The sequence below is a fragment of the Lynx rufus genome, unplaced genomic scaffold (assembly GCF_022079265.1).
Source record: "Lynx rufus isolate CCGP_SWC_20201006 ecotype Redwood Valley unplaced genomic scaffold, mLynRuf1.p SCAF_6, whole genome shotgun sequence".
In the NCBI taxonomy this organism is placed as follows: domain Eukaryota; kingdom Metazoa; phylum Chordata; class Mammalia; order Carnivora; family Felidae; genus Lynx; species Lynx rufus.
In genome coordinates this window covers 96,974,313-96,992,934 of record NW_025814878.1, presented here as the reverse complement: position 1 = coordinate 96,992,934, position 18,622 = coordinate 96,974,313, and the positions used below count along the sequence as shown (strand labels likewise).

Below are 18,622 nucleotides of genomic sequence, written 5' to 3'. Positions count from 1 at the left end.
ATAAATTTGTAATGTAATGTCAGATGCTGCCAGGCCACGGCATATGATCATTTTTCTCAAGGAAAAGCACTTTTGTGATTGAGTGTAGCTCAAATAGCTGATTTTTTTTTCATGTAACACCATTTTTAGACTAAAATAACTTGGAAGAACGAAAGACAGATTCTAGCTATTCATTCTGGGGTATCTGGCAGATTTTTAAGTGAATGAAGCGAGTCTGTAACTTGTATGAAACAATTGATAATATTTGTTGCCAGTGATAAAATTCAAGCTTTCATGAGAGATTTAGAAATTTTGACTTCTATCAACTACAAATTTTGCATATTTCTAATTCTTAAAGTTTAATATTGATATTAACAAATGCAGTTATTAAAAAATTGCAGAATGCAATATATTAGCATTTGGAACATCTTTGTAACTCAGTGAAACAATATTTTCCAAATAGCTAACACATATTTCAAAATCATTCATGGATAAGTCTCCACTCAAAGTATATGACAGATTAATTTTCATGTAATGGACTATAAGAGTACATTGTGATGTACCTTTAAGGAACCATCTCTTGGCCAGTTTGGGTGTACTATCAAATAGGATTATCTGCAATTATCTATGAAGGCTATTAAAATACTCTTCCCCTTCTACTATGTATCTTTGTGAGGCTGGATTTTCTTCATATACTTCAGTCAAAACAATACATTGCAGCAAATATAATACAGAAGCTGTTAAGAGAATCCAGCTGACTTTTTAAAAAAAATTTTTTTAATGGTTATATATTTTTCAGAGAGAGAGAGAGAGAGAGAAAGAGAGAGAGACAAGAGCATGAGGAGGGTGAGGGGCAGAGAGGGAGAGGGAGACACAGAATTACAAGCAGGCTCCAGGCTCTGAGCTGTCAGCTGAAAGCCTGACATGGATCTCTAACCCACAAACCACGAGATCATGACCTGAGCAGAAGTTGGATGCTTAACCCACGGAACCGCACAGGCACCCAATGCTGACTTTTCTTAAGCAGACATTAAAGAGTTCTATAAAAGTGCCATTTTTGTCATTATCTATATTTGAAAACATCATTTAAGAAATGTTTTTTGTTTGTTTGTTTGTTTTTTATTTATTTAAGAGAGAGAGAGAGAGGAAGAGAGGGAGAAAGACATAGAATTCCAAGCAGGCTCTGCGCTGTCAGCACAGAGCCTGATATGGGGCTCGAACTCACGAATTGTGCGATCATGACCTGAACTGAAATCGAGAGTCAGATGCTTAACTGACTGAGCCACCCAGGTGCCCCCAAACATCATTTTTGAATTAAAAAAAAAACTGTTAATTATGTTAACATATAATGCATGTATTATTATATATATTTTTTTAAATTAATGTTTATTCACTTTTTTTGAGAGAGAGAGAAAGAAAGAAAGAGAGCAAGCAAGCAGGGGAGGGGCAGAGAGAGAGGGAGACAGAACCAAAGCAGGCTCCAGGTTCTGAGCTGTCAGCAAAGAGCCAGACGTGGGGCTTGAACCCACGAACCGCGAGATCGTGACCTGAGCCAAAGTCGGACACTCAACTGACTGAGCCACCCAGGTGCCCCAATTATTGGTATTTTAAACTAAATAAGTAAATTTTACATTTTCTCCTTTAATTTCTAATTTGGAAATATTAGTAGATGAACACACATTGACAAATCTCTTTGGAGTTTTCAATAATTACTGAAAGTGTAACAAGGTCCTGAGATCAAAATTTTGTAATCTGTTGACACAGACTGTGCAGCTGAATCAGAGAATAGTGTCCCATGGTGAAGATGGGGAATGATACTTTTTATGCTAAAGTAATGGATGTTATAAGGAAGATATAAAGAAAATAAAAAGCAGAAAATGCAAATTACTCAGGGAACTGAATACGTGCATTTCACCCCCCACACCCATTGCTAATTACTATACATTTTTTTCATAAAGTTCCTCATGATCTCTTTACATTTTTGTAAAGAAAGTTAGGAGTCTGCATCCAGTCAGGAAAATGTGGGAATTTAATATAGCAAAAAGTGTCCACAGATAGTTGAAAAAGCAAAAAAGAGGATACTGAGGTAATGACATGTTAGTAATGGTAGGAAAATCTTCCTCGATAGCTGAGGAACAAAAGGGAAGAGATGGGGTGAGCAGAGCAGAGCTTAGTGGGAGGTCCCAGCATAGCTGGTGGGCTTAGCTCGCTCGCTCTCTCTCTCTCTCTCTCTCTCCCTCTCTCTCTCTCTACACACACACACACACACACACACACACACACACACACACACTCCGTTAGATTTTAAAGCAAAGACCACAACTTGCATTCAACAAATCATAGTGGACAGGATGAAATCCCATTCTTCTTGAGAAAAACAAGGTGTCCTTGAGTTTCCTTGCAGTTTGCCCAGCCCTACCACGACAGGGAGAGATATCAGGCTGATGCTTGGTTCAAAATAAAGAGGGCATCTCCTGGAACCTCCCTCCCCGGCATCTCTCAGGAAATCCAAGCATTGTGAACCTTCTAGTAGTGGCACCAGACTTCGTTCTCTTTCCTTGCTTTATTTTGACTTTCTCTGTTTGCTTCACCTCTTTTGTACTCACTCTTGCCTATCACTTTGGTTTCCTAGCATCTCCTAATATCACAAATGTTTTGTCCACTCATCTGATGGGGTGGAGAAAGGGATCCAGTACCCGGTCTGCACCTGTATCTCTCATCCTCTAACAGCAGAGTAGAAAGAAAGAAGCCTCGGGGCGCCTGGGTGGCTCGGTCGGTTAAGCGGCCGACTTCGGCTCAGGTCATGATCTCACGGTCTGTGAGTTCGAGCCCTGCGTCGGGCTCTGTGCTGACAGCTCAGAGCCTGGAGCCTGTTTCCGATTCTGTGTCTCCCTCTCTCTCTGACCCTCCCCCGTTCATGCTCTGTCTCTCTCTCTCTCAAAAATAAATAAATGTTAAAAAAAAAAAAAGAAGAAAGAAAGAAGCCTCTTTTACAGAACTTGTTTCCTTCAGTGATTCTCCATGTATCCAGCCTACACAAAAAAGATCTGCTTCTGGAAAAATGTCCAAGAACATGATTTCCACACTACTAGAGAGGAAAAAACAAACCCACCAAGCATTCTCTTCCCTCTTTTGAATGAGAAGAGAGCATTCCCAGCTGAGTCTTGAACTTACTTTTTGGAAGATTACCTGGGCAGGGGAACATAGTGTTTGAGAGAGAGTGGGGTATGGAGCCACACTGGCTGGCTGTTTCCTGATTGTGTGACCTTGGACAAGTTAGTTAGCTGTTTTGTACCTCATGGTCCATCTCCATAACACGGATATAGTATTTAATACCTACTTCATAAGGATGTTGTAAAGATTAAATAAATTCATGTGTATAAAGTACTTAGAACCTGGCCCATGGTGAATATTCAATAAGCATGAGCTTCCATTATTATTGCTATTATTATTTAAGATTAGGCAATCTTTGACTCTACTGTATGAACTGAATAATTTGGTTCCATGTGGTATACTGTGTTGCAGTTTCATAAAAATTTCTCTTTGGGGAAAGTAAAAGAAATGTTAATAGAGTATACATGATGATATTTCCATCTCCCCTGATATTTTCATACTGAAAAACAATCTACATACTTCTGCTTTTGCTTTTCTTAAACCAACAGCACACCAGACAGCATAGAGCCAGCCATGAGGCCACTGAGCACAGGGAAACAGCCAAGATGATGGTTGACCTCTCTGACATGGTTGCAGGTGAGACAACGAATGACTTTGATCGAGCTGTAAAATTGGCCCCTGTTAAAAAAAAATCCCAATGATAACATATTAATAAGATGTAAGATGCTCATAGGATAAAAATATTGTGGAAGAGATATGTTTATAATACCTGCCACTTAGTAGGTCCAGTAAATATTTATTGAATTAAATAATTAAATGAACCAATAATAAATCCAAGATCCGCATATCTGAAGAACTACAAGAATCCAATTCCAACAATAACATACAATTGTTCTTTCCAATTCTCTCCATTGCTGAGGGGACATTCTTCCAATTCTCCCCTTTTATTCTCAGACTTACCTTTTCCCCCAATGTAAAATTTCAATTTCACTCTTATGTTCCACTAATTAGAACAGAAATGCTCTCAGCTCTAGAATGTGTGAAATCACTTGCTCTGACATATGTATCCTATTTAAAAAATGGCATGTAACACATCAAAACAGAGCAATGGGGATTCCTACCATGGAGCCAAGAGAATTTCTAATGTCCATGAGAATTTTGTTATCTGGAAAAGTGGGAGGAGGGCAGTGGCAAATAGATAGAGCCACTTTAGTTATGAAGCTGGGGGAAAATGGGCAACTTCCTTTAGAGACAGCATTTTTCTAAGAATTCATCTCAAATCCTTTAATAGACTGAAAAAATTTGGTTCTCACTCCATTATTATTTTTGAAATAATTTTGAAATAAAGCTTTAAAAATTCTAAAAAATTAAAAGCTGGGGTGCCTGAGTGGCTCAATCAGTTAAGCGTCTGACTCTTGGTTTCAGCTCAGGTCATGATCGCATGGTTCATGGGTTTGAGCCCCACATTGAGCTCTACATTGACAGTGCATGGCCTGCTTGGGATTCTCTCCCAGTCTCTCCCCTACAAGTGCATGTGTGTGCTTTCTCTCAAAATAAATAAATAAATTAAAAAATAAATAAAAGCTTGCTTATACACATAAAAATTTGTACATAAATGTTTATAGTATCTCTATTCATAATCACCCAAACCAGGAAACAACCCCAGTGTTTTCAACACAGAAATGAATAAACCAACTATGGTTTATCCAGATATTGAAATACTACTTAGCCATAAAAGGGGAAAAATAATAAGGAACAAAAATAGGAAAGGAGGGAGTGAGAGAGGAAGTAATAAAGTCAGGCCGGCAGGCAAAGGAAAGAAAGAAAAAGAAAAAGAAAAGAAAAAAGGAGGGAGGGAAAGAAATAAAAGAAAAAGAAAGAAAGAAAGAAAGAGGGAAGAGAGGAAAGGAAAGGAAAGGAAAGGAAAGGGAGGAAGGAAGGAAGATAGAGTGGGAGGGAGAAAGAGAGGGAGGGAGGGAGGGAGGGAGGGAGGGAGAGAGGAAGGAAGGAAGGAAGGAAGGAAGGAAGGAAGGAAGGAAGGAAAGAAGGAAGGAAGGAAGGAAAGAAGGAAGGAAAGGAAAGGAGAGGAAAGGAAAGGAAAGGAAAGGAAAGGAAAGGAAAGGAAAGGAGGAAGGAAGGAAGGAAGGAAGGAAGGAAGAAGGAAGGAAACAAAGAGAAAGACTATTAATAAAAAAGTAACAACAGGTTTGAACATCAAAGGCATTATACTGAGTGAGAGAAGTGTATCTTCAGAGGGTACATACTTTGATTCCATTTATAGGACGTTGTAGAAAAGACCAAATGATAGAGATAACTAACAGATAAGTAGTTGTTAGAGATTAGTGGTAGTGGAAAGGAGAATGTGAGGACTGAGGAATAAAATAAGGGAGGTTATTTGGAAATGTTCTTTATTTATTTATTTATTTATTTATTTATTTATTTATTTATTTTTGAGAGAGAGAGAGAATGAGTGAGCTTGCACCAGTTGGGAGAGGCAGAGAGAGAGGGAGAGAGAGAATCCCAAGCAGGCTCAGTGCTGTCAGCACAGAGTCTGATGCAGGACTCAATCTCACCAACATGAGATCACAACCTGAGTCTAGATCAAGAGTTGATCACTTAACTGAGCCAGCCAGGTGCCCCATTTTTTGGAAATGTTCTATATCCTGATTGTGGTGGTGATTACATGAATCTATTAATGCATTTGAATTGATAAAAACATATAGAAATACTGTATGTTATTTAAATAGAATAATTTTTAATTTTGCCTATAATTTTGAGGGTGATAGATATGTTCATTATCTTAATTGTGGCGATGTTTTTGTGGGAATATTATAGTCATCAAAATTTATGAAACTGTATGTTTCAAATATGTATGGTTTCTCATATGCCAATTATACCTCAATATAAAAATGAAAAGTTAAAAAAAAAAGCTTGCCTATGGACATGAGTTAGTGCTAACCAACGATTTTTAAGTAGCACATTTAAAACAAACCAACCAATACCAAACTTCTGCTTTTATCTAAATAGCACAGGAAAAAAACAGAGTTTTTATTTTCCTACTCTAGGAAACATTGTGTTTTCTTTGTTGTGCTTTCCTTGGGCTGAATCTGATGATTTGATTGAAAGTCACAGTCAGGTTTTCAGTCTCTTGACTCCTGGCTGACTCAGTCCCAAAGCTACCATAACCAAATTAGCTAGAAATGGTTCTCCTGTGTGTACATCTTATACTTGAGACATACTTGTCTTGTTTGTTATTAATTAGTTGCTTTTTATGAGCATCTGAATAAGATAAATCTAGGCCAGAGACGGGGGAATAGATTTTACTGGGGATTTGCACAAGTAAAACAAAATTCCTCATTCTTTTATCCATTTTCCAATGATTGCTCAGTAATTGTTTACTTTGCTAAGTGGATAAGTGTTCTCATTCTGAAGATATTTACAAGCTAGTAAATAAAATGAGATGTATGTACAAACACTTGTTATACAAGTCAGAATGTGACACATGCCAACAGAATAAGGCCAATCAATTACTCTGGAGGGGGATATTTTCCATCAATGTGGTCATGGAAAGCATCTCAACAGAGAGAGTATCTAAGTGGATCTTTGAAGGCTGAACAAATAAATGCATAAAGGAGAAAAAAGAAAATTGTTTAGGAAATTAGTGTTGAAAAACACTGGGAATTAATGCTGGGAAGCATTTGAGATAAATTTTGGTAGGCAGTAAATGTCAGCTGTAAGGCCCTTGACTATATTCTGAAGGCAGTGAGGTGTCACAGAAGGAAAAACTCTGAGCTGAGAAGTGACATGAACCAAGTGGGATATAGAAGATCAGGACATGGTAGTGTTTAGAAAACAAAGAATGGAAGAGGGGCTGAAGTCAGTGATGCTAGCTTATAAGCCCAGAGAAATACCTGGGTCTAAGGGTAGAGCCCACCAGTAGCTGAACATTGCAAAAGTGTAATCTTAGATGTAATCTCAATGTCTTCACTTACTCATAAACAAATAGTTGTGCCTATGATGTGCCAAGTTTTTCTACTCTCTGAACATACAGTACTGAACTAAGCAGAATTCCTGTCCTTTCTGGAATGTCATTTCTCATAGGGGACAGAGCACATGAGCAGTGGATGAACAAGCAAATGCACTGATACCCTGATGCCAGGTGGCAGTAAGTGCTGTAAAGGAGACCAGAGAGAGGCTGGCAGACAGAGAAAGACCGGAGATGGACAGGGTTGGGAATGGTGGTGGCATAGACTGAGCGATGCAGAAAAAGCCTCTCGGAGGAAGTGACCTTTGGAAGAAACCTGAGTGGAATGATGCATGAGCCCTGTGCATTTCAGGAGAAAGAGTATTCCAGGCATGGAAATAGCAACTACAAGCCGAGATTCTCTGGATTTGGTGGCAAGGAGCATCCTTAGGTCCCTAGGTCCCAGTAGTCCCCGAGGACCCCCTAAGAACTCCCTGGCTCCGGGGCGCCTGGGTGGCGCAGTCGGTTAAGCGTCCGACTTCAGCCAGGTCACGATCTCGCGGTCCGTGAGTTCGAGCCCCGCGTCGGGCTCTGGGCTGATGGCTCGGAGCCTGGAGCCTGTTTCCGATTCTGTGTCTCCCTCTCTCTGTGGCCCTCCCCCGTTCATGCTCTGTCTCTCTCTGTCCCAAAAATAAATAAACGTTGAAAAAAAAATTAAAAAAAAAAAAAGAACTCCCTGGCTCCAAGGAATGCTCAGAGAAAGCACAGCTAGACCACGGTAGTATTAATGAATGGGGAAAGGCAGGGTGGGAAGTCAGTGGGATAAACACGTAAACCCTTCACTCTTGGCAGTGTCTCAGGACGTTCAGATATGAACAAATGAGCTGGACGAGTCAACATATTAGACAGACTTGTGAGGATCCTATAAACATTTGGTCAGACCTAGTTAGTTTCTCAGTTCCTCCATTTCTATAGTTCTACAATAGGAGTAATGATTTACCCTTCTAAAATACTTGTTTTCTATCTTCCATCTGTTCTCTTCTAATGTAAACTTTGTAAAGCTCATTCTGACAGACCCTCACCTCAGTCTTGGTTTTGAGAATTATGAAGAATAATTTAAGGAGAAATACTAAAGAAAAACTTCTCAAGATAATTCCTCAGCCTCTTTTACAAGTTACAGTGAAACCTAAAATAAAGTAGCCGTCTAGTAAATGGGAACACTACAGACGGCTCAAAATCATAAGTGTTACTGAGATCCACAATGTTTTACATTTGGCTTTCTAACTTACTCCTTAAAATAATCTTGATGAAATATTTAGTTAGTCTTGGAAATTTAAGGACAGAGGAAACGTAAGGACAAAGGACCTTCAAATAATCGGACAAATCTGGGATAAATTATCCAGCTCTGCACATGTTACTCTTTAAAAGACATACTTGGGGATTCCATGGTCAAGAACACTGAACATGTATTGCCACAAAACTGTACTTCTATAAGGACACTTTCATAGGTACTTAAAAGGATATCTTCCCTGCAAAATTAATATTAAGAATAATATACTTGACCTTAGAAGGTATTCCCTTTGTGCAGAAAAACTATCTAAGACTTAGAATTCAGGTAAAAAAGTGATTACAGATCTTATCAATGTCATACCAGAGCATTTTCAAACAGGCCCATTCAAGGTTTATCAAATTCTATAGAACATAGGGTTTTTTAAAAAAAATATTTAATATTAATTAGGCCCAGTCTTGTTAACTTGTAGAAGATTGGTAAGCTGTAAATGATTTTTGTCCCAGTAAAGATGCAAATGATATCTGTAGACACGTAACCACAGAGGTTACAGCTTTATTGTTCTGTATCCAGTGTGGTATACTTATCTCAGCTGGCTGGCTATGTGATCGATATCCCTCAAATGTTCTTTTTTTAATGCTTTTTATTATGGTATTCTCAAATGCTCTTGAAACCAGGTTGCCATCTTCCTGGTACTCTCACTAGTGAGTTAAGAAACTTCTTGACAAATGCTGATTCACAAAAGCCACATTTTCACTTTTTGAAAAATATACTGTGACAGTTTGAATCGAAGTTTCATGAGGGAAAACTAATATGTGGCCTTAATTAAGCATTCATGGTTGGTCTTCAGGATATCTCACATCAAAATATGGGATTTCCTGACCATCTCCACTAACTAACTGGTTTAAATCCAGCAATGTTGTTCAAATGTATTATCGCACTGTACATTAACTGTTTTCCACAGTTGCATAGCTTTATTTTTTAATTAGTTTTTTTTTTATTTTTGAGAGACAGAGAGAGAGAGAGAAAGCGAGTGAGCATGAGCAAGGGAGGGGCAGAGAGAGAGGGAGACACAGAATCTGAAGCAGGCTCCAGGCTCTAAGCTGTCAGCACAGAGTCCGACCAATGTGGGGCTTGAACCCAAGAACTGTGAGATTATGACTGAGCCACCCAGCCTTCCCCCAGTTGCATGGCTTTAGTATCAGACTAATTTTCCTGACCCAAATTAATAAATGATTATAAATATGTATTTGTTTAGTTCAAATATGGTGTTAGCATTTTTAGAATTTTGATGCTCTCTTAGGTATGAAATTTTTTCTGGTAAACATGCAATAATAAATAGAAGAGTTAAATCTTCTTTTCAGTGGATTATTCTGTCTCTGTTAGAGCTCCATATTTTAAAAAGAGGATGTCAAAATCTACACTCTCAAAAAAGAAAGAAAGAAAGAAAGAAAGAAAGAAAGAAAGAAAGAAAGAAAGAAAGAAAGAAATCCATTCTCACTACTCATTCTCTGTAGGAGGAAACTTGGCTCTACCCTTCATGGAAATGTGAAGGAGTGTTTTGCATAGACTCATTTGAAGTTTAATTAATATGTTACCTACTTCAAACTTACTAAGTAGTATTATCCTCTAATAAAGCAAAAATTGTCAAGAACACTTCAGAAGGGAGAAGATTTCTTTTTAAGGTTTTGTCAAGAAGAAGCATATAAGCAATTTACACACACCTGATACCTGTACTTCTAAAGTACCAGTATTTTGGAGGGCCTGGGTGGCTCAGTCCATTAAGCATCTTACTCTTGATTTTGGCTCAGGTTACAATCTCAAAGCGTTCGTGAGTTTGAACCCCGCATTAGGCTCTGTGACGACAGTGCAAAGCCTGCTTGCGACTCTCTCTCTCCTTCTCTCTCTGGCCCTCCCCTGCTCGCTCTCTCTCTCTCTCTCTCTCTCTCTCTCTCAAAAAATAAATAAACTTAAAAAAGGTTTTACAAAAGTACCAGGATTTTAAATAGGTATGGTTGTCATTAATGGAATTGGGGGGATGCAGTGGATGAGGAGGGCAGAACTAAAAGATAAGATTTCATAATACTTAATATCCCATGACTCTCTTTCTTATCAATTAAAATTTTCTAATTAATACCCAGCTACATGCCATCACACGTCATAGAAATAATAATAAAAAAAGCCCACCCATTCAAAGTGAATTTTCACAACTAGAAGAAAATGTATATTTGGATTCTTCTTCAACAGAATTCTCCTGAGGCTTAATTTCTACATGTGTTCTTGCTTCTCACACCTTAATGATATAACCAAGTGATTTTTTTTTCCTCTAAACTGTGATGTCTTCTTATTCATGATAGGAGCTATTCCCATTATAAAGGAGAAGGGGCTATTTTTTAAAAAAGAAACAGATAGTAAAAACACACTGTGCTGATATTACCTGGAGGGGAAGTGACAGTAAAAATAAAGTGCCAATTTGACCCAGAGATCAAAACTGCCAAGTTGGAGAAGCTCACATAACCATCTTGACTTTCTGCCTGAGTACACCCTACAAACACAGGAACAAAAAGTAAATGTTAGTTACTTATCAAGAGCAGTTTCTTCAAGTCTTCTCTATAAAGAGGCAATTGGACAATAATGGAGAAAAAAAGATTTAATTAAAGAGATAAATCCATCAGGCTTTTCTTAGATAAGTCTTCGAACAAAATAATCCATGGGGCACCTGGGTGGCTCAGTCGGTTGAATGTCTGACTTAGGCTCAGGTCATTTCACAGTCTGTGAGTTTGAGCCCCACGTCGGGCTCTGTGCTGACAGCTCAGAGCCTGGAGCCTGCTTCTGATTCTGGGTCTCCTTCTCTCTCTGCCCGTCCCCTATTCATGCTCTCTGTCTCTCTCTCTCTCAAAAATAAACATTAAAAAAAAAAAGAACCTAATAATTCAAGATAGAGTAATAACAGTAATTTAAAGTTTACTATGCCAGACTGTGCTTTATATACATCATTTTAAATAAACTGCTAACAACCCTATAAAATATGCTATTATTATCTAGGAAATAGATAATCTTATAAAAGGTGACATTACTTGGAACTGAGGTTATAGTCCCAAATCTGCCTGATTTTAGGGTTTGCATTCTTAACCACTACTATACATTAACTATTATACCAATGAATGTCTGTCAAGAAAGAAAGTCTATTATCATCCAGGTGGTCAGTTTGTAGGCTCTGCCTCTCTTCTATTCAAGGGATCTGTAGTTTATGTGATGGCAGAGTTAGGTCAATAGAGTAGAACCACAGAAATGCATCAAATCATGACTAATAAAGGCTGTCCTGATTTAACAACTTGGATCGTCTGGGCTATGGTTTCCATGAATAAAATGCAAAAAAAGAAAGTTTACATCTTCTGACAATAGGCCATCCATTTATAAAGTGAAAGAAGGCAACTTAACTCAGGATCACATTCACAGTGCCATTAATTAGTCTTCTGACTCCACCACCCTCAAATTACTTTGCTAATTAACAGCTGCTACAGTTCACTCTGGAAATGTCACTATGATTGATATGACGGACAATGAGTTAGCAGAGTGGTCTTAAAGTTTATAAATTGGTTTGAGATCTTTAAGGCTGAAAGGTATCATAAAGATATAATATGCTTAGTGTTACATTTTTCAATTCAATTGCTTAATTCTTTTTGTGGAAACATTGTCTTTCCTCATCAATTTTGCAGAGCTAACTAAAACTTCTTTTTTCAAAAACATCTTTTCCTTCATCTCTTCAGCATCCCAAAATAAATAAAATGCCCAGAAAAAATGGAAATAAATAAGCCAAGCCTCAAATAAATGATAGGCGCCCAAGATAAATGCAGTTTATACTCTTTAAAACCTATATGCATCAAAATTATGGTCAATAAACTCTTGCAAACAATGAACTGCAGAGTACAGATGTTCAACATGAAATCGTTTGCTGCAGTTTTTCCTTTGACAAACGTCCTTATTGTTCCCATCTTTGGAGGAATACAAAGCAGCATTTAATCGAAATGTGTCCGTCGAGCACAGTGAGTCTGCCTCGTAGAACAGCCGCCAAACTGCCTAATGGTAAGTGTTTTAGCTCCAAATGGGTTTGCTTTTGTGTTAAATACCAGCTTGCCTCAGAGATCTCTACAAAGATTCCCATATATATCTATGATATTCTCAGATTTGAAGCATATGTGCCCAAAAGCTGAGGCAGTTGCTGCCAAGTACAGTACATTACTCCAGGGTTCATCATATCACTGGAATGGTAATTGTGAAATATACAAATGCCATCGACAGGCTCCCTGATCAAGCTGGTATAAGCAATGTACTGGCTGAGGGAACTTGGGATGAGATGGGGTGCTAGGCTTGAAGCAAGATTGAAATTCACTACATGACTTACCAGGGAGTGTTACCTGAATATGTTTCTGCAGGGCACATGGTTTCCAAAATCCCTTTCAGCCCCAATTCTCCCCCATGTCTATCCCTCTCACCCTGATAACACTAGCAAACTGTTACATCATTAATGTTGAGACTTTATTTTTTGTAAAAATATTAAGAACATATTTTTTCTACAACTAGGATCTATAATTAAATATGAAAGGTTTATAGGACCCATAAATAATTATCTCAAGTATATAAATTCCCTTTTTTTGTTAATAGATTACAACCTTCTTTTTATAGAGGAGGACCCACTGAGACAAAAGAACATAAAGTTAAATTATAGAATAAAAGATTTAGACTGGACATATAGGTCTGGTTCTGTTGTTATTATTTTGTGTTTCTCCAGGAAATACTTAGAATAAGTCAGGTAATCCATCCCAAATGATTTTGGTTCCACTCTTTCTGAAGTTAAAGAGAAGTATTTCATGATGGCTTCAAGAAATACTTTCACTCATATGAAAAAGGGTGTTTTGGTGATGTGGGCATTCTAAAACCACAAAACTTCAAAAGATTTTTTCCGTACATCATGACATACACAAAAACGTGTGCATAGAAACAACTTCAGCTCATTCCTCATACTTCTTCAGTGGATCTTCCAAGGAGGACAATGATGACAATACTAATCCAGGTGACTCAGCTACCTTGAGCATGACATTGTTAACTGAATAAAATAGCAATTTCATTCATTTTGCGTGGTCATAATACGATTCTAAGTTATTCACTGAGGATATCTTTGGGATAAGTGAAAGAAAACTAATGAAGGATTAGGGGAGGGTGTCAGGAGTGGGGCAAAATAAAGCATGGGGTATGAGTAAGGTATGGTATAGAATAAGGTATGGAGGATGGGTAAAAGGGAATATGAGTAAGGTGGTGGGTATAGGTAATATATGAAGAATGGTGAGTTATGGAGTATGAGTAAAGTACAGAATATGAGTAAACTACAAAGGATGAGTAAAGGTATGAAATATGAGTAAGGTAAGGAATATAGGTAACTGAGCTGTACGTATAAAAATGGTTATGACAACAAGTTTATGTTATATATATTTTACCACAATATTAAAAAGGAATATGGGCAAGATACAAACTATGATTAAGGATATGTAGTATGGGTAAGGCATGGAATATAAATAAGGTACTGGATATGGGTAAGTTATAGAGTATATATATGGTATTGCTATGGACTGAAAATTTTTGTGCCTCCAAAATTCAAATGTAGAAACTTAATCTCCAGTGTGTTGGTATTAAGAGGTGGGGCCTTTGGGGAGTGATTATTATTAGAGCCTTCATAAAAAAAAAAATCCAGAAAGTTCTTTTGCCCCTATTGCTATGTGAGGACACAGTGAGAAGATGGCCATCTATGAATCAGGAAGCAGGCCTTCACCAGACACCAAATTTGCCAGCACCTTGATCTTGGGCTTCCCAGCTTCAGAACTATGAGAAATAAATTTCTTTGTTTATAAGTCACCTTGTCCATGGTGTTCTGTTATAGCAGCCTGAAAGGACAAAGACAGGTATGGAGTGTGTGTAAGGTTTGGAGTGTGGATAAGATATGGAATATGGGCAATATATGGAGTAGAGAATAGGGGTAGATGAGCTTCAGTATCCAGGTGAGGGTAATTGATGTACACATTAGAACATGAAAAAAGCTAAAAATTGATTTTTTTGACACTGTTGTCTTAAGATCAGAAGGTAAGTGAATTACTGTTATATCTTATGAATTTCACACCAAAATGCCAGCAACAGCTAAAAGGCATTGAAGAATGGACCGAATGACATCACCAAAACAGGTAGTTTAAAACTACCTAATGGGGTGCCTGGGTGGTTCAGTCAGTTAAGCGTCCAACTTCAGCTCAGGTCATGATCTCAACATTCATGAGTTCAAGCATCAGGCTCTGTGCTGACAGCTCAGAGCCTGAAGACTGCTTCAGATTCTGTGTCTCCCACTCTCTCTGCTCCTCCCACACTGACACCCTGTCTCTCTCTCTCTCTCTCTCAAAAATAAACATAAAATAATAAATAAAAATTAAAAAGAAATAAAACTACCTCATAATGCAATTTTGAATGTTTAATTTTCACATTGGCCAACCTTGGATAGCTTTGCTTAATTATCTTACTTTCTTAATGATATGGCTTGACTTTGCAAATTTGTGCAGAGAACATTTTGAGATGTCCTTTTTCCTGTGATTTTAAACCTAAGGAGTTTCAGAGTTAACTGTGTTAGTAAAGAAATAACCAAGAAGAGCAAAAATATGAGTCAACAATATGGGTGTTACTTTCACCAAAAGTGAGTAAAATATGCATTGCTGTAAGTGGAAGAATAGAAAATATAGAGTCTATGAGATGAGTCTCACAAAATAAGCAGCATTGCCTGGGCCTTTAAACTGCATTGTTCATGGGGCGCCTGGGTGGCTCAGTCGGTTAATCGTCTGACTTCAGCTCAGGTCATGATCTCACGGTCCGTGAGTTGGAGCCCCGCGTCAGGCTCTGTGCTGCCAGCTCAGGGCCTGGAGCCTGCTTCAGATTCTGTGTCTCCCTCTCTCTCTGCCCCTCCTCTGCTCATGCTCTGTCTCTCTCCGTTTCAAAGATAAATAAAAACATTAAAATATTTTTTTCCAAATAAAATAAAATTGCATTGTTCAGGGGTGCCTGGGTGGCTTAGTTGGTTAAGCATCTGACTTTGGCTCAAGTAATGATCTTATGGTTTGTGTGTTCGAGCCCTGCATTGGCTCTGGGCTGATAGCTTGGAGCTTGGAGCCTGGAGCCTGCTAGACAGATTCTGTGTGTGTCTCTCTCTGCTCCTTCCCTGCTTGTGCATGCTCTATCTCTCAAAAATAAATAAACATTTAAAAAATAATAAAAAATAGGTTTTTTAAATAAAATAAAATTAGACTGTACAAAGAAAAAGTGGATAGTGTGCTCAGGAGAGTAACAAGACTATGGAAATTTGAGAAAATTACACAGCACAGGCTGAAAAGATTTAGTTTCTTAATAAGTAGATAAAGTAGGGAATTCTTAGGCCAGAATAGTTGAAAGCCAACTTGAAAAGATATAGCAGGCAAATTTAGAGCTCTAATAAGAGAAGAACGGAATGAGACAAGCCTGAAACAGTAAGAGTTTTGTAGCTATGGAATATCTACTCATGAACTGTCAATTACCTCAAGAAAATTTTCAGAAGGGACTAGTTCTATTTTCTGGAATTACTGTGTAACTTTGCAGGAAAACAAAATGTATAAGCTAAAAAAACAGTGATGTAAAAAATATCTGGGATTAATTCATGAAAAATTATGTTGAATGATAGATCATTAAGTTGGAAACTTTATTATTTTATAGGTTTCCTTTTTTAAAAAAATTTTTTTTTATTATTTTTGACACAGAGAGAGACAGAGCATGAGCAGGGGAGGGGCAGAGAGAGAGGGAGACACAGAATCTGAAGCAGGCTCCAGGCTCTGAGCTGTCAACACAGAGCCTGACACGGGGCTCGAACTCAACAGATTGTGAGATCATGACCTGAGCTGAAGTCGGACACTTCACCAACTGAGCCACCCAGGCGCCCCATACGTTTCCTTTTTTAAGGACAAGAAGAATGAAAGGGGAAGCAGGTGTTCCATACCAGATGATAGTAACAGTTTAGGCCAAAAAATAAATGTAATTAGCAGGAGAGGCAAGATTTAGTATTTCTATGATGGACTTTTCCCCATACATTTTAGTATTTTATTAATTTTTTTTTTTACAGAATCCATGTGAAAGAGCTTAGGCTCATTAGCCAGGTTAGAGCAAGAAATAATCATAAAGTCATGGCTTATTCTTGGAAGGCAGCAATTTTATAGATAAGCTGATATTTTGAACTGGTGAATAAGTCATTTACAAGTTTGTAAAAAGCATTAAAGGCAACCCAAAAACAATAGAAATGTCCTAACCAATTCATGAAGTATATAAGGAATCTGATAAGCTGATTTTTTAAAAGAGTTATCAACCCTCTAATTTTGCTTCTAGTTGTTGCCTGTGCTTTTAATGTCATATCTATGAAATCATTGCCAAGACCAATGTCAAGAAGATTTCTCTATGTATTTTCTTCTAGGAGTTGTCAGGTCTTATGTTTAGGGCTTGCTCCATTTTTGAGTTGCTTTTTCTGTATGGTATAAAATAAAGCTCCAAATTCACTCTTTTCCATGTGGATATCAGTTCCCCAGCACTATTTATTGAAAAGTATGTCCTTTCCTCATTAAGTATTCTTGCCACCCTTGTTGAATATCAGTTGGCCATATGTTTTTGGTGTGAATTTATTTCTAGGGTCTTCATTCTGTTCCATTGATCTATACGTCTATCTTTAGGCCAGTACTCAACTGTTGTAATTACCATGGTTTTGTGATCTACTCTGAAACCACAAAGTGTAACACTTTCAGTTTTATTCTTCTTTTTCAAGGCTGCTTTGGCTATTCAGGATCTTTTGTGGTTCCATATAAATTTTAGAATTGCTTTTGATATTTCTGCAAGAAATGCTACTGGTATTTTGGTAAAGATTGCACTGGATCTGTAGATCACTTTGGGTAGTATGGACATGTTAAGTAAAGTTAGAGAAGTAGGATTACTTGTCAAACTAAACAGCTTCTGCACAGCAATCAACAGAGTAAAAAGGCAACCTACAGAATGGGAGGAAATATTCATAAGATATATGCCTCATAAGGTGTTAATTTTTAAAATATATAAGAAACTCTTGCATCTCAATAGCACAAAAACTCATAACCTGATTTTTAAAAATAGGCTAAAGACTCAAACACACATTTCTCCAAAGAAGACCTACAAATGGCCAACAGGTACAGTATATGAAAAGATGCTCAACATCCGTAATCATCAGGGAAATGCAGACCAAAACTACAATGAGATATAATCTCACACCTATTAGGATGGCTATTATTAAAAAAAAAAAAAAAGAAAGAAAGAAAGACAGCAAGTGTCGGTGAGGATGTAGAGAAACGATAAGTCTTGTACATTGTTTATGGGAATGCAAAATGGTGCAGCCAATGTGGAAAACAGTATGGAGGTTCCTCACAAAAATAAAAATAGAATTACCACATGATCCAGCAAGTCCTTCTGGGTATTTATCCAGAAGGATTGAAATCAGTATCTCAAAGAGATATCCAAACCTCCATGGTCATCACACTGCTATTCATACTAGCCAAGATAAGAAAACGATCTAAATATTCATCAACAGATGAATGGATTTTAAAAATGCAATATATGCATACAATAGCAAACCATTCAGCCTTAAAAAAAGAAATCTGGAAATATGTGACAATATGATTATCCTTGAGGACACGATGCTAAATGAAATAAGCTAGTCACAGAAGGACAATTCCATTTATATGAAGGATTCCATTTATATGAAGTATTTAAAATAATCAAACTCAGAGAAACAAAGAATAGAATGGTGTTATTTTTACTTTTATTTATTTTATTTTATTTTTTATTTTTATATGCACGAGCCCCAGGAAAAGTAAATGAAGCTACCAGTACCTACCAGTACTAGGAGTGAACAGGAAGGCAACAGAGGACAAAGAATGGTAGAGAGGGGAAAATAAACTCTAAGGGCCTGCTCTGGGCCAGGTGTTTGCATTTGCCATTGCATTTATGCTTCATAACATTGAGAGTGTTTCTGTTTCTCCACAGAAACCACATCATACCTATGACTTGCTCCCTGGGCCAGTCCATGGTACTGTAGTACCAGAACCATTTGTCCTGAGGGACATACCCTTTTTCTTACAGCATTTTGAGGATACAGATATTACGAAAATGTTCCTTCATCAGAAGAGGAAGTAGTTCCTTAAGTATTT

At 37.6% G+C, this 18,622-nt stretch overlaps 1 protein-coding gene across 1 annotated transcript in view; it reads right to left on the bottom strand.

Moving 5' to 3' along the window:
* PKHD1 (PKHD1 ciliary IPT domain containing fibrocystin/polyductin) overlaps nt 1-18,622 on the bottom strand; it is a 484,216-nt gene that overhangs the window by 27,403 nt on the left and 438,191 nt on the right. Inside the window, exons 63-64 of the mRNA XM_047102754.1 lie at nt 10,783-10,890; nt 3,613-3,771 (exon numbers count right to left, since the gene is read on the bottom strand). Coding sequence (XP_046958710.1) covers nt 3,613-3,771; nt 10,783-10,890 — 267 coding nt within the window. The remainder of the gene's footprint in view (nt 1-3,612; nt 3,772-10,782; nt 10,891-18,622) is intronic.